Consider the following 18,265-nt stretch of genomic DNA (forward strand, 5'->3'; position numbering starts at 1 on the left):
AAACAATACACTCAGCCATTGCAGAGTATTGCACGGAAATAGTGGTGATTAGCTCCTGCTCTGCTGACTCACCACACGCAGCTGAGGGTGCGGTAGCAACGTCTAGCTACGCCCTTAGTGGTGACACTCAATTCGGTAGCACAGTGCCTCCTACACCTGGTGGATCCAGAAGTATAGGCACAATGCAGTTGGGCGCGGCTTCGGCGCCAAACCAAACACGTTTCAGGGCGTGGCTTTGTAAAATTGTGCAGGGCTTGGCGCGAAGAAAAGGAAAAGCTTGCTTCTTGCAAACTCCTCCACGCTGTGCTCCCGTTTTTGGCGGGAACCTCTCTTTCACTCATTATATGCTGTAGCTCCTTTAAAACGAAGGTTCTGACCTTCTGATCTCCGAGAGACCCCCGGGGATGCTACACATACGTGGACAGTTCAAATAAAGCACACTGTGGCTCCCTATGCTGGGGACTGCTGTTAGTATTGTTGTAGTTCCTCAAACGGAGGCTTTGGCTTCCTGACTTTCAAGAGCCCCCCCTCGGACAATACCCACACATACTGTGAACACCATCCGTTTGAACCGTGATACCATAGTCCACATCCAGAGGCTTCTGGGTCCCAGACTCCTAAACACTCCCTCCAGGTGCCCTACATATGAGTCCTTAGGATGGTTAGGAACTAGCATAGGTTAACACACATTACGGAGCAGCACAGGCTGCAGTTCCCTACACCTGGTCCCCACTCCTTCTCACACATAACAGGAGTGTACCTCCTTCTCTAATCGCATTGCGATAAAAGCCTATCCTGATAAGAAATCTCAGCAGCGCCTCCAAATGTAACCCATGTTACCCAACCCTTAGGAGGAATCACTGTGATTACCTTGTGATAGTGCTACCTGTTGGTTCACAGGAAGGCCCTGAGTGTCCGCCGGTGATAGTGGGGATGAACAGGACAGGATTTAGGGTTCTTTCTCAGTTTTTCACTTAGTGCAGTGCCTCCATTCCACGCAGGCCCCAACAAAGCGGGGTGCAGTCCCTGCAGGAAAGCTCTCTGGTACTCCCCCTGATTAATTGCATTCTCAGGCAGGAGTATATAAAAGAGGAACAGTCTTTATTCTTACAGCACACAACGGTACACTTCTTCTTGGGTCCCTAGAATCAACCCACAGGGCTTGAGACCCTACATGTCTATCCCCAGCTCCCTTATTCCCTGGTGGAATACAGTAATGGGTGGTGAAACCACTCCCCTAAGGGAGAGGGTCTCTCCAACATTCTCAGCTTCAGAACAACTCACTACATTTAGGCAGTGCAGCCCCTTATGTACCCAAGGGGAAGGACTTAGGTCTGATCCCTTGTATTCTGCCCTAAGCTGCATCCCCTGTCACTCAATGGAGCTGCTTACTGCAGGGGAAAACCCTTATTAACCCTAAAACTTCCTGGTACCAGGGCTTATGTGTTAGGCAGGGTAGATTAGTAGCCAAGAGGATACATGGATACACATGGAACACAAAATAACAGAGCTTTAACTTCAGCATAGATAAACCAAGGGAAAAAGAAGTCCTTAGCAGGGCTTTAGACAGGAACTCTGAACAAGTGGATACTCTGGGTTCTTAAAGCCCCTTAATGAGGCAGCTGCGACCTGGTTAATTAACCCAGACTTTTCTCAATCTGGGATTAACCACTGCTGGACTGCAGACCTATACATAGGTCTCCTAGGTGAAATGAATTCACCCTGTCACGGACCTCCAAAAAACTGTGGCATGATTAAAAAAAAAATCTGCTAATCAGATTTTACCAGTGTAGAAGGTGAAATAAATATCTTAATGATTTTTCTTTTCACTCCCCAAAAATTATATTTATCTTTCCTCACCTATTTCTCCTTCCTTTGATGTGTTTTAATGTATTACCTTAATTCAGTGGGATAGGCATCAAACTATACTCATTACCATCATATCTTATCACTTCTATCCCATCTACCATACACTGTATTACTCAGGCGTAGCAGAAAAAGCAAAAATCTTTGCTCCGGAGACAATGCCGGTTGCGACATCGCTACAGGGGATCCATGCCGTATTAATGCTCAGGCGCGGGTTGAATGTTGTCCCCAGTACTGGAGACACTTAGGGGCCTATTCACTAAACAGTGATAAGTGGTTTATCGTACTATACAATAAATGCCCTTATAGCACGATATTGCCTACTTTGCTATTCACTAAGCAATGATAACAGTGCAGTATCGTGCTATAAAGGCATTTTAATGACCTTTAACAATCTGGGGGTCATGCACTAAGCAGTGATAAGTGGGTTTTCTGGGTGCTATGCTCAAAGCAGTGATAAGTGCTTTTAAGTGAGATACATGCCTTTATAGCGTGATACTGCCTGTTGTGAGATTCACAAAGCAGTGATAACAGTGCAGTATCGTGCTATAATGGCATTTTTTCCCACTTAAAAGCACTTATCACTGCTTTGTGAATCTCACAGCAGGCAGTATCATGCTATAATGGCATTTTTTCCCACTTAAAAGCACTTATCACTGCTTTGTGAATCTCATAGCAGACAGTATCATGCTATAAAGGCATTTATCTCACTTAAAAGACTTATCACTGTTTTGTGAATCTCACAGCAGGCAATATCACGCTATAATGGCTTTTTATCTCACTTAAAAGCACTTATCACTGCTTAGTGCATGACCCCCTCTGACCTCAAAAGGTCGTGCAAAAAGCCAAAATAGCAACTGCTATTCACTAAGCAGTGATAAGCATATCGAACTTTAAAATCTTACATTATTTTGGCGCCAGCTAAAGGCTGGTGCTAAAGATATTGCAAGAAGCATAAAAGCATTTTATTTTTACTGCACAGGATTGATACCGGAGCCTGGCAGAGATCCCCCCGAGACCCGCGGGGACCCCTGAGAAACTGTGGGGCTTCCCAGAGATCAGGGGGGGCCTGTGGAGCCCTACGGGTCTCTTGCGGGTCCTGCAGGTCCCGGGAGGTTCCCACCGGCCTCCGGTATCAATCGTGTGCAATAAAAATTAAATTGCAGCCAGTTTCATTACCTTAGCAGCTAACTGCTAAGGTAATGAAAGGGTTAAACAGCAGGCACTGCTTTGTTGTTGGTACAGGGGGTGGGTAAAGCTTGTATTTGCCCCAGGGTGGGTGTTTAGGATTTGCGGGAGGGTGGCATTAGAAGTTAACTCCTTCATTAGCTTAGCGCTTACAAACATTAAGGTAATGAAGGAGTTAACCCCGTGTGCTACCCTCCCGCACGGCCTAACCACCACCCTGGAGGAACTACTACCTTCACCAACCCCCTGTACCAACAACAGGAATGGGTACAAGTGTTATTAGCCAAAGATGGCTAACAGGGCTTTTCCGCATTCAAAAATAACATTACAGTGCAATACATTTAAATAAATACAACCCCCCCCTCCCAACCCCAACAAATAAAATACTGTAATGGGCAAAATTACTATTATCCAGATATGGATAATAGTGCATTTGCCCATTAAAAACTAAAACATTGCCCAGCTAGCATAAAGTAAATAAAACTTGCACTTATCCCTCCCAGGATGAAGGCCATCCTCATCTTCCTCCCCATCCTTGTCCTCCATTGGCAGGAACATTACAAAAAAAAAATAATGGTCACTAACCCCTTAATCACCTTAGTGGTTAGTACCTGCTATAGTAATTAAGGGGTTAACCCCCTCCCCCGCTACCCACTCGAGAGGCCTAACCACCCTCCCTGGGGCAATTACCCCAACCCTCTACCCATTGATTTGCACCGTGGTACACCATGTTCATATAATATAGGCATGATTTGCCACTAAGCCAGTCAATGGTCAACCAAAAAAACAAACCAATCACCAAAAGTACACAACAATTAAATAAACCAATCACCAAAAGTACACAACAATTAAATAAACCAATCACCAAAATGACACAACAATTAAATAAACCAATCTCCATAACTACACAACAATTAAATAAACCAATCACAAAAACTACACAACAATTAAATAAACCAATCTCCAAAAGAACCACAATTAAATAAGACAATCACCCAAAGAAACACAATACAAAAAAACAAGCATCAACATATACACAAGTAAAAAAAGCAAGCACCAAAAAGATACAAGTAAAAAAAAACAATCAACAAAAATACACAAGAATTAAAATAAACAATCAACAAAAATACACAAGAATTAAAAAAAAATCAACAAAAATACACACAAAATTTAAAAAAAACCACCAAAAGAAATACAATAAAAAAATACAACCACCAAAAATACATTACAATTAAATAAAAACAAGCGTTGGCTAAAAATGCATTGCCTGTCACTATATTTATCTATAGCCTGAAATGACCATAGAAAAACGCATTGGCAGTCAATAGGCATAAAAAAATACCAAAAATACAAAAATAACAAACATTCAATGTTTTTCTAACCTTTGATATCTTCCTCCTCCGATTCCAACTGCAGCAGGAACCTCTTGATTCTCAACGCAATGTTCCTCAACTTCAGGTAACTTCTTATTGTCTTATTTCTTGTTTCTTTACTCTTCTTTTCTTCCTTTGTAATCCAATCCATTGGCCGGAAGTGGTCCTGTCGTCTTCTTAAACTCAAATAAGACAGGACAGGACTTATATAAAGCCTATTGGATGGTGTACCATATGACAGATTCCTTTTTTTTGTAAAGGATGTGACATCATCAAAAGGGAGGGAAGCCAGTCAATCAGCAAGGCTCTGCTTCCTTCCCTTTAAGATAACATCACCAAAAACAAAATGTCTGCCATCACGTTGCTCCAACCAATCGGATTGTGAGATATACCATACCATGTAAAGCATCACATGGTACACCACCAATCTGATTGGTTGTAGTAAACCATGTGACAGCTATTTTTTTAAGGATGAGACGTCACTCCCTTTCCGAGACGTCACATCTTTTGAAAAAAAAAAATAGAAGCTGTCACATGGTTTTTTCCAACCAATTAGATTGGGGGTGTACCATGTGATGCCTCACATGGTATATCTCACAATCCAATTGGTTGGAGTAACATGATGGCAGCCATTTTGTTTTTGGTGACGTCATCTTAAAGGGAGGGAAGCAGAGCCTTCCTGATTGGCTGGCTTCCCTTCCTTTTGATGATGTGACATCCTTTACAAAAACAAAAATATGTCACATGGTACACCATCCAATCAGATTGGGGGTATATCATCTGACACTCAAATGTGACGTGACACATTTGACCCTAAGAAGACAATAGGACCACATCCACCCAATGGATTAGATTACAAATAAAGAAGAGAAAACTGAAGAAAGAACAAAGAAGACAAGAAGAAGTTACCTGAAATTAAGGCGCATTGCATCGAGGATCGAGATGTTCAGGCTGTAGTCAGAATTGGAGGGTGAAGACATCTAAGGTAAGGAAAACATTGAATGTATGTTATTTTTGTATTTTGAGTATTTTTAATGTATTTAAAAAAATAAACAATCTGTTGCCCATTGATTGCCAATGTTTTTATCTGTGACAATTTTGGGCTATAGATAAATACAGTGACAGGCAATGCATTTTTAGGCAAATGCTTGTTTTTTTTACTTGTAATGTATTTTTGGTGCTTGTATTTTTTTATTGTGTTTCTTTTGGTGCTTTTTATTATTATTATTGTGTGTTTGTTGATTTTTTTTGTTAATTTTAATTATTGTGTATTTTTGTTGATTTTTTTACTTGTATATTTTTGTGCTTGTTTTTTTATTGTGTTTCTTTTGGAGATTGGTTTATTTAATTGTTGTGTTTCTTTTAGAGATTGGTTTATTTAATTGTTGAGTAGTTTTGGTGCTTGGTTTGATTACATTTTGTATTTTTGGTGCTTATTTTTTAGGTTGCCCATTGACCGGCATAGTGGCAAATCATGCCCATATTATATGGGCATGGTGCCCCACGGTGCCAATCAATGGGTAGAGGGTGGGGGTACATGCCCCAGGGAGGGTGGTTAGGCCTCCTGGTTGGGTAGCGGGGGAGGGGTGTTAACTCTTTAAATACTACAGCGGGTACTAACCGTTAAGGCAATTAAGGGGTTAGTGGCCATTATTTTATTTTACTGTTATGTTGCTGCCCACGAAGGACAAAGACTTGAGGAAGACAAGGACAGACTTCATGCTAGCTGGGTAATGTTTTATTTTTAATGGGCAAATGCACTATTATCCATATCTGGATAATAGTAATTTTGCCTATTACTGTACTGTATGTGTTAGGGGGGATGTTGTTGAGGGCACAGGGGATGGGTGGGTAGTGTATTGGTAGGTACTAGGTATTTTAATGTTTATTGGGGGTAAAGGGATTGGGTAAAGGGGGGTACTTGACCCCTTGGGGGGTTGGTTAGGCCTACCGGGTGGGTAGTGGGAGGGGTTAACACCTTCATTTTTGTAATATCCGAAGATGCCACAGCTTTTTATTGGCTACTGGAACGAGCCCTACCACATGGCCATGTGATGTCCACTGGGCAAATGTTCTTGCCTAGTGAAAAAGACCTTTCATAGCTCGGTAAACCGGGCGACCCTCAGAAGTCTGGTATTCCCAAATCAGGTTGGGGGATGCTACTAATCATGTACGTAAAATGAAAAAAAATCTAAAAAAAAACAGCAGGCAGTAAAATATATATATTGTATGCAATATGGCCATTTATCACAAGAAAAGTCTATTCTCGCACTTTAATAAATAAACACCTTGATGACGATAGAAAATGCACACATGTATACATGTATACAAGGTATGCACATAAATGTTCTGAAACTGTTGCTTGAGCTATTCTTAAACTTCAATGAAATATTTATACATAAACATTTGGAAGATACGTTTATTTTAAACTCTCTCAAAGGATTTTATACTGCAAATGTAATAATTATGGTTATGGTGGGTTAAAAAAAAGTGACAAAAACCCTCCACAGTAAAGCATAAAGCAATATTCACTTGCATGTCTTAGACAGGTCTGCAACTCTGTCTTTCACCATTATCACCCAGCACACACTAATATATTAGTTTTCTGTATTTTTTTTGTTACATATATATATATATATATATAGCAACTGTAGATATTACTGTATGTTCATTTGCATGTCTTAGACAGGTCTGCATATATATATATATATATATATATATATATATATATATATATATATATATATATATATATATATAATACGTATATATATATATACACATATATATATATATATATACAGTGCTCGACAAACCCGGTCGCCAACTCGCCAGCTGCGATCGGATATTGGCTCGTGGCCAGTAGCTTTTCCCCTGCTCTGCAAAAACAAAATCCCCTGCTCGAAAAAAAAAAAAAACCCTCTGGCTGTGACGCGGCTTGGAGTTGCCAGGACTTCAAACCGCCCTTCCTTCTCTGCACGGGTAAGTAATGAAGGGGGGGGGGGGGGTTGGAGGTGCGCGCGCGCGTGTGTCTGCTGCTGCTGCTCCTCCTATATATCCTCCTGTATAATTGTGTCACCTCCTGCTTACAAGACCTGCACTGATCTGGTCATGGAGAGGATTGTGGACAGATGCTTGAGGTGGGGGGGAATTTAATGCACTGTAATAAATATTTATATATACTGTACTGTTCTGGTGCTTCACCCCCCTCCCTCCGGTGCTCCCGCTGCCCGCGCGGCTCAGGTGCTTCACCCCCGCTCCCTCCGGTGCTGCCCGCGTGGGTCGGGTTTTTCACCCCCCTCCCTCCGTTGCTCCCGCTGCCCGCGAGGCTCGGGTGTCACTCCCCCCTCCCTCCGGTGCTCCCGCTGCCCACGCGGCTCGGGTGTCACTCCCCCCTCCCTCCGGTGCTCCCGCTGCCCACGCGGCTCGGGTGTCACTCCCCCCTCCCTCCGGTGCTCCCGCTGCCCGCGCGGCTCAGGTGCTTCACCCCCGCTCCCTCCGGTGCTGCCCGCGAGGCTCGGGTTTCACTCCCCCCTCCCTCCGGTGCTCCCGCTGCCCACGCGGCTCGGGTGTCACTCCCCCCTCCCTCCGGTGCTCCCGCTGCCCACGCGGCTCGGATGTCACTCCCCCCTCCCTCCGGTGCTCCCGCTGCCCGCGCGGCTCAGGTGCTTCACCCCCGCTACCTCCGGTGCTGCCCACGCGGCTCGGGTGTCACTCCCCCCTCCCTCCGGTGCTCCCGCTGCCCACGCGGCTCGGATGTCACTCCCCCCTCCCTCCTGTGCTCCCGCTGCCCGCGCGGCTCGTGTGTCTCTCCCCCCTCCCTCCGGTGCCCGCGCGGCTCGTGTGTCTCTCCCCCCCCTCCCTCCGGTGCCCGCGCGGCCCGTGTGTCTCTCCCCCCCCTCCCTCCGGTGCCCGCGCGGCTCGGGTATCTCTCTCCCCTCCCTCCGGTGCTCCAGCTGGTGTGTGTGTGTGTGTGTGTGTGTGTGTGTGTGTGTGTGTGTGTGTGTGTGTGTGTGTGTGTGTGTGTGTGTGTGTGTGTGTGTGTGTGTGTGTGTGTGTGTGTGTGTGTGTGTGTGTGTGTGTGTGTGTGTGTGTGTGTGTGTGTGTGTGTGTGTGTGTGTGTGTGTGATGAGAGGGAGAGAGAGAGAGAGAGGGTATGGGACAGAGAGAGAGTGTGTGTATGGGTATGAGAGAGTGTGTATGTGTGTGTGTGTGTGTGTGTATGAGAGAGAGAGAACGTGTAGGACACCAGAGGTACCCAGTCACCCCCCACCCAGTCAGTCAGTCATCCCCCCCACCCAGTCAGTCAAAAGTCAGTCACCCCCCCCCCCACCCAGTCAGTCAAAAGTCAGTCACCCCCCCACCCAGTCAGTCAAAAGTCAGTCATAGTCTGTCATCCCACCCCCTGCCCAGTCATCCCACCCAGTCAGACAGTCAGTAATCCCCACCAAGTCAGACATCCCATCACCCCACCCCCCCAATCACCCCACCCCCCCAATCACCCCACCCCCACAATCACCCCACCCCCACAATCACCCCACCCCCCAATCAATCACCCCACCCCCCAATCAATCACCCCACCCAGTCACCCCACACCCCCAATCACCCCACCCAGTCACCCCACACCCCCAATCACCCCACCCAGTCACCCCATCCCCCCACAGTCACCCTCTCTCTGTCTCTCACCCTCCGTCTCTCTCACACTCTCTCCGTCTCTCTCACACTCTCTCTCCGTCTCTCTCACCCTCTCTCTCCGTCTCTCTCACCCTCTCTCTTCGTCTCTCTCACCCTCTCTCTTCGTCTCTCTCACCTTCTCTCTCCGTCTCTCTCACCCTCTCTCTCCGTCTCTCTCACCCTCTCTCTCCGTCTCTCTCACACTCTCTCTCCGTCTCTCTCACCCTCTCTCTCCGTCTCTCTCACCCTCTCTCTCCGTCTCTCTGTCTTACAATCTGGATCTGGATATCTTATTTACCCTGTATATCTTAACTGCCCTACACTACACCGAAATAACCTATTCTGCTTTCTTCCAGATCTGACTCAAGCTTCACACGGGAGACATCGGAACCCCCCCTAACCCAGAAGACAGGTAGGGAACACATCCCCTCCAATGTATAACATTGCGGGAATGAGGGTACCTGGACATTGACGGACTGCAGATCAGGTAAGATCCCAGGCGGGATTGCTGCTTTAAATATTGTGAAGTGGGGACGTCCAGACACTGGTTAAGGGGTTCAGGAAACTAGTCATTCACATCTGGCTTTTTTTCTAGACTTGACATTTATACACAAGGACTAATTGTAGTATAATGTAATACAATAAATAAACTTATGTCAAAAACGAATGTTCTTACTAGGAATTTATTCAATTTTTTTCATTTATGGTTTTTTTAAATGCGGGGCTGGGGGCGGGATTAGAGGCGGGTTGGGGGCGGGACTAGGGGCGGGACTAAAGGCGGGGTTGGGGCGGGACTAGGTGGCGAGTAGATTTTTTGGTTCGGCGAGTAGATTTGTGGGTGATTTGTCAAGCACTGTATATATATATATATATATATATATATATATATACGTATATATATATATATATATATATATATATATATATATATATATATACGTATATATATATATATATATATATATATATACATATATATATATATGTATATATATATATATATATGTATATATATATATATATGTATATATATATATATATATATATATATAATGTGTGTGTATATATATATATAATGTGTGTGTATATATATATATATATATATATATATATATATATATATATATATATATATATATATACATACTGTGTATATATATACCTATACTGTATACATATACCTATATTACTGTATGTTCATTTGCATGTCTTAGACAGGTCTGCATATATATATATATATATATATATATATATATATATATATATATATATATATATATATATATATATATATAATACGTATATATATATATATATATATATATATATATATATATATATATATATATATATATATACGTATATATATATATATATATATATATACATATATATATATATGTATATATATATATATATATGTATATATATATATATATATATATATATATATAATGTGTGTGTATATATATATATAATGTGTGTGTATATATATATATATATATATATATATATATATATATATATATATATATATATATACATACTGTGTATATATATACCTATACTGTATACAGTATATGCAATGAAATAAAGTAAGAATACTTAACCTTGCAATTTAAATACCAATGGAAAAGGACTGAGAGTATGTTCATTTTCTTTGTAGGAATCAGAATGTTTTACCGATATACTGCTTGATGCAGTACTGCTACTTCAAAACACCCTTGCTTGTGTTCTATTATGCATTTTTTCCCCATTACTAACGATAACACACCATACTATGCAGCTCCATTCAGGCACCTAACACATTTAGACTAAACATCATTGCAAATGAAACTCGAAAACAAAAACTGTGCCCTTATATAGCACCTATTCTCCTACGTACATTATCAACACTGACATTACTCCTGTGGTAGAGGTTATTGTCTTTGTTTAGTTTCCTAAGCAGATTTCCTTTCTACTGTAAATACCCTTCCAGGTTTGACTATTCCCCATTAGCATTGACATTACATGGTGCAACATAAAATGCTTATGAGCATATACAATGTAGGGCAACATGCCAGAATATTTTAGACTGGCTATTTGATTCTGCTGCATTAACATTCAATAAATAAAGGGACTATACATAATACATAAGAGGCCAGTAATATTTACTTCAGGCAAAACATATTTGTAAATCTGTTCTAAGGACAAAAGGGGAGAGAGTTATTTTTCTTCCTCTTTAAATTTATGTGCAACTAACCAGAAGGCTATGGCCTGGGGCCAGTCTTTATTCATCCTGCCAGCAAATGATGGTGTGCCTTCAATCTGTATATATTCGTGCATAGCTAAACCACATTACTCCAACTTTGCATTAAAGATTTAAAACTTGAAATTGGAAGCTTTTCCTCTATGCCCCAATATCTGTCACAGGCTTTTTCCCAATTCCCAGTAGTTATCAAAGGAAGAAAAATGCTATGATTCCCTGTGTGCGCGTGTATGACTCACTACTTTCAAACGACTTATGGAAAAAAGCTGAGACATTATGATGGCTGTGATAAAGTTTCAGAAGTGCTACCTACATGCATGAAGATAAGATCATAGGTGATAGACTACTAACATCTAACACGTGCTCTTAAAAAGTTAGGATTTAGCCTCAAATATAGAGTACGTTTAAGCAAAATGAGAAAGCAATTATTGTGACAATGGGTGAATAAAGCAGATTTGAGGAAATGGGTAGGAAACTAAGGAGCACATTCATCAAGATCCAGTGTGGAGTACGGCACCCTTAATCAGCGCTATCTGTCATTGACTTGACTGGTAGTTAATTATGGATCGGGTGCAATACCTTGCATTTCAGATTGATGAATCCCGGCATAAGGTGGGATTCATGAAGCTCTTATAATGAGTACTAGAGCTTGAACAGCATTAACTGCTATTCAGGTCAATGGCAGCTAATGCTGATTGAGCTCTGGTACCCATTATCTGAGCTGTGTGATGCTCAGCATTCTCATTGGCAAGTCATTCACCAGAATCTTATCTGCATTTGAATCACTAGATGACTAATCACATTGGGTTAATGAAGAAGATTTGGGTGTCGAGAAAGACATGCAGATGCACTCATGGGTCCTTTGTGGTTTTTTTTTTAACAGTAAATACTCTGATTTTTGTTAGAAAGGTATCACACATTCCTGGGGAATAAGGTTTGGAAAAATGAATTTCTGATTGTGCCAGGCTGGGAAATATTAAAATTTTACACACAACCCCCTACAAACTCTAAAATACAATTGTTGTAGATGCATCTGTGCCCCTGTTTCACTGAGTTCAGAATAACAAATAAACAATAATACCAGTGTAGAGCTAATGTAAAGGAACAATTTGTCTGCCATGATCCTAGTAAGTTTTCTGATTCTTTAACTCAGAACGATGATTAAGTAATAATCCCCTCAGAACAGGGCATTACTGGCCAATAATGCCCTGGCTGGAAGAGTTGAAGGCCCGAGGCGAAGCCGAGGGATTTTAACCCAGCCAGGGCATTATTGGCCAGTAATGCCCTGTTCTGAGGGGATTATTACTATTATAGGCTAAATGTAGGCTTATTTAATAAATAATAGACACTTTTGTATAGTTAAATAGATTTTTTTATTAAAATAAAATGGTAAATACATGAAACCACCTCTATATACACTTACACTACAGATATATATATCCACACACTGCCGCCTCCTCTGTGTAGCTTGTCCAGGGTAGGAAGGGAGCGACGATATCAGGGATACACCGAAAAAATAAAAAACATATAATAGTGCAATATATCAAGACCGCTTGGATAGCAGGAAAACTTGGCTCTTTAGAAATGCCTACTTACAGCAGGTCAGATAAAAAACAGCATTTTCTACACCACTGGGGAAAATGCTGTTTTTTATCTGACCTGCTGTAAGTAGGCATTTCTAAAGAGCCAAGTTTTCCTGCTATCCAAGCTGTCTTGATATATTGCACTATTATATGTTTTTTATTTTTTCGGTGTATCCCTGATATCGTCGCTCCCTTCCTACCCTGGACAAGCTATCTCGTAAAGGAATCTATACACATTCCTTGAAGGTTGAGAAATTTATTAGACATCACCTTATTCACTTATTTAAAGTATACTGCACTTTTATTCACTTATTTGGTGTGTTAGCGCCGTTCACAAATCACATTAAGTTAACTTGCCTCCTCTGTGTACACACACACACACACACACCTCTACAGACACACACAGCAGCTCAACACACACAAACTGCTGCTGCACACACACACACACACACACACACACACACACACACACACACACACACACACACACACACACACACACACACACAACAGCACATCACACACAACACAGCAGCTCTACACACACACACACACACACACACACACACACACACACACACACACACACACACACACACTCTGGAGCTCTAGACACACAACACAGCACCTCCTCTACACTCACAACACAGCACCTCTACACACACAACAGCTCTACACAAACACACACACAAACTCTGCTGCAACAGACATATGATACACCCATAAACACTGCTGCTGACACTGACACACACACACACATACACTGGAGCTCTATACACACACACACACACACACACACACACACACACACACACACACACACACACAGTAGCTCTATACACACACACATCAGCTCTACACACACACAAACTGCTGCTACACATATGTAACGGTGTTTCCCTGGGCCCTTCTGATCCTGACCCCATATGTGAGAAACTGTCCCAATTACATGTCTGTGTAGTGTGGTGCACCTGCTGGCTCACATGACTCCTGAGTCTCCCGCTTGATGTTGTTGGGGATATCACCATGACAGGCTTCTGAGGTAGTGTGCTTAGTCCTACTCACATTTGGTACAGCACCTCCACCTCATCCAGATCCCCATGATAGCAGGGAGGAGTTTCTGAAGGGGAACTCCTAGGTGCACCTTCTCCCTGAGTAACTCCACGCACAGGCAAGAAGAGTCTTTTCATGGGCATTTTTATTAGCATGTCTTGTGGCAGACTGCCCATCACAGCGGCTGACACTTAGCCGCACATCTTGTAGTGGCCCTCCATTCAGAAGATTCCTCCTGTACTCTAATTAAGTTGTCTTTCCACCTCTCCCCTAAGGGAGACCACCAGCTGTGCCAGAGCCCTGGACACAGTGTGTACTCAGCTTGTCACTTGCCACGTGCCTCTCTGACAGACAGACTTGAACTGCTGCAGACCTTGAACTCCAGAGATCAACCACTGGATGACACACACTGAACTGAACCACTGAACTTTAGGAAGTGCTGTGCAATATATAGGCTCCAGAAAGACCCACCTCTGTGTCACTAACAGTGGACACAAAGCATGCTGTCACTTCCTTTGCTACATATGACACATCACAGGGGTTTGACGGCAAACCTCCATGATAACTACTGGCAACCCTGCATTCCTACCAGGATTACTGCCAGCATGAGAGAGATCTGTACACCAATTTTACACATGGCTAGACATACAACAGCACAACACACACACACACACTGCAGCCACAATAAAAAATGCAGCCACTTACTAAACTTTGCACTCTCCCCCCCACCTCTACACACAACACAGCACAACACAGCACAACACACACACACACACACAACACTGCACCTCTATACACAACACAGCACCTCTACACACACAGCATACACACACACACAACACTGCACCTCTACACACACACACACACAAACTGCTGCTACATACACATGCTACACCCAGAAACACTGCTGCTGACATTGACACACACACACACTGGAGCTCTATACACACACACATCACCTCTACACAGATATACAACACAACAGCACAGCACACACACACTGCTACTGACACACAAACTGCAGCCACAAAGAAACTGCAGACAGCCACTTACTTCTTTGCAGACACATAGCAAGTGGAAATATAACTGTACGCTCAGACCTGCCTAAGACATGCAAATGAGCATACAGTAATATTTCCATTTGCTATATGCTTTGCTGCGGAGGGTTTTTGTCACTTTTTTTACTCACCATACTTAACTAAGTATGGTAAACCCCATCCTCATTGCTTCATTGCATAGCCAGTTAACCAACCCGACACTGATGAGACCCATTAAGGTCGAAACGGCTGTCGGTGGGGGGGGGGGGGGGTTCTGGCTATGCATCTTAACCCTGGCTGTGCTCAAAGCTGTGACCATGCAGCAAGCTTAAGCCAATAGGGAACCATGTTAAAAATGGTTTTGAAGCAAAAAGTGGCACTGTGTGCTCATTTGCCTGTCATTTCCCAGAATCCCTTGCTGCAGTGGAAGTGCTGTGTGCTGGGTGATAATGGTGAAAGGCGGGGTTACAGACCTGCCTAAGACATGCAAATGAGCATACATTTATATTTCCATTTGCTATATATATATAATATAATATATATAATATATATATATATATATATATATATATATATATATATCAAAAAATAAATAGATGATACCGTTCTGTGGCTAACGAAATGCTTTTATTTGTGCGAGCTTTCGAGATACACTGATCTCTTCTTCCGGCGATGTTACAATGAATGAAGCAAGGATAACTTAAAAACAGTGTCTCTTGGAATGTTATCTGAGCTGGTCCTTCCCCCATTGTGTATGAGATTTATGGCTGGAGGTGTCAAAGGGTAACTGAAAGCAAGTGAAAAAAGAGTGTGTATGTGTATCAGTGTGAATAAAAATGAATGGAGAGCCCACAGTATAAACTGTGCTCTACACAAGGTGTGTGTGGAGTGAGAGGGGATATAATACTAATACTCCTTATTTTTCCATCCCTATACACCAAAACGGACCACATACAATCCACACACACTTTTAGTTGTGCTACTAACTCTCACATTTCCACACCCACCCACACCATTTATATCCCCTCTCACTCCACACACACCTTGTGTAGAGCACAGTTTATACTGTGGGCTCTCCATTCATTTTTATTCACACTGATACACATACACACTCTTTCTTCACTTGCTTTCAGTTACCCTTTGACACCTCCAGCCATAAATCTCATACACAACGGGGGAAGGACCAGCTCAGATAACATTCCAAGAGACACTGTTTTTAAGTTATCCTTGCTTCATTCATTGTAACATCGCCGGAAGAAGAGATCAGTGTATCTCGAAAGCTCGCACAAATAAAAGCATTTCGTTAGCCACAGAACGGTATCATCTATTTATTTTTTGATTATTGAAGCTCGGCTAACACGGTACTGATACCTCTACATGTATATATATATATATATATATATATATATATATATATATATATATATATATATATATATATATAAAATATCCCTTATATAAAGGAAATCCTGTTGTGGATTCTTTGGGGATTTTTTCATGTTCAGCTTCTTTGTCTTTTGCTTTAAGCTGGTTTAGGCTAATATGAACTGTACCATGTTAGAAGATCAATGTGACTACTTGGTGCCTCTCAATAAGGACTGCCTTGTGGTTAAATCCCTAAACACAGGAATAAGGAGCTGCGCTCAAAGTCCTGCATCAATTCATCCACGGACAAATTGTGTTTAATTTAAGTAACACTTAAGCAGCACTATGGGGCATATTTGCTACGTGGTGCTCTGTTATAAGACAACTCCTAGGTGTCTAATAAAACAGCACCCCATACTGTAGTAAATATGGGCCTATATATTGTTGTCCGTTTTAAGAATAATTCCAAAGTATTTTTCTACTATGTACAATACGGCATTCACTGACACTGCCACATAAATATTTTAAAGACAATCATGAAAATGATAATTCATTTTTAATTTGTTTCCATTATGGAGTTGAAATCCCAAGACACACCTCTGTGTGTACAGAATGACCATTAACTCCACATTGATACAGATGTAGCAGCGAGTTGCATTAACACTGTCACACTATTTAACTGTAGCTTTATTGAAAACAATGTTTAACAAGATAACGCATTATTATGTTTTTTTGTGTTTGTTGCGCCATTGTAATTCATAATCTAAGTATGTCCACTATTACGTTTTTAATTCCCTGGTTTTCCTTAAGTCCTTGTGTGGGTGCGGGCCCGGGAGCAAGCTAAAAGTGCGTCCAAAAACGTGGCTGACTTTAAATAACTGTGTAAATCCAGATAAAGAGACAATCATTTAAGAGTTTAAATCCTTTGCAGTAAGGTTACCTTAAGAACAGCAATGACAGCTGGTGGGTAGCTGAGTCCAACCATGTTTGACGTCCTCCTGTACATTCTACAAAAGCAAATAATGGAAATGTGTAATTAATTTGTCAAAGTTAGCCAACCAGAAATATCATTTTAATATCAGCGATGACATACAGTAGATTTAACCCGACAACAACACAATATGTAATACAACTTGTAAATGGCAATTTAGAGTTGGATAACAATCTGCGGTAATTGTCTGGCTTGTCCCTGGCTGCTGTGATTTTTTACATATCTACGTTTCTGATGGGTCTATATGCTTTATAGAACACCTAATAATTAATTATTCACAACGCAGTTCTCTCCCATAAGACATGTTCCGGTGCCAAAAGGGTTTTTACAGTATTGGGTATAGTACTATGTAGTAAAAATGTGTCTTAATCTTAGACAACAACTTGCATTTGAATTTAAACCATATGAAATCCTATTTGAAGGCTTAACTTGATAAAGAAATAATAACTTTTTATTAGGGGTAAGATTTAAAAAAAATCTTTTTTTTTTAATATCATTGGGTTCAATATTTTGGTACTGTACAACTGAAATGTTAAAGCAGCCACAAGTACAAAACACACAAAAAGCAACCTTGTAGTGGGGTCTGATGTGCTGGTTATTTTCAGGTGCATACAGCAAGATCCTCTGGATCAATATAGTGTAAGTTCAAATATAGGATAAGTATCTGTCGTCCAAATGTAACATTTGTCGAGGCCCATTCATGGGGGCTGTACAGTGTCACTTTATGGATGATTTATTTGTATGAAAGGTCTCTTTCCACATCCAAAGTTTCTTATGAAGTACCACTTCTTAATAAATATAGTCCATAATTTCTAATTCATGTGAAACCAATTTAATATCAAATGTACTCAACAAATTTATAAACAGACACCTTGGTATCTCCTGTA

The 18,265-nt window shown here is 41.6% G+C and overlaps 1 protein-coding gene across 6 annotated transcripts in view; it reads right to left on the reverse strand.

Moving 5' to 3' along the window:
• The window catches only part of PDE1C (phosphodiesterase 1C), a 1,267,836-nt gene that overhangs the window by 333,739 nt on the left and 915,832 nt on the right, over nt 1–18,265 (reverse strand). For all 6 annotated transcript variants that reach the window (XM_075586551.1, XM_075586550.1, XM_075586552.1 and 3 more), the window contains one exon: nt 17,328–17,394. In XM_075586551.1, coding sequence (XP_075442666.1) covers nt 17,328–17,394 — 67 coding nt within the window. The remainder of the gene's footprint in view (nt 1–17,327; nt 17,395–18,265) is intronic.

This window comes from Ascaphus truei, chromosome 2 (genome assembly GCF_040206685.1).
Source record: "Ascaphus truei isolate aAscTru1 chromosome 2, aAscTru1.hap1, whole genome shotgun sequence".
NCBI lineage: Eukaryota > Metazoa > Chordata > Amphibia > Anura > Ascaphidae > Ascaphus > Ascaphus truei.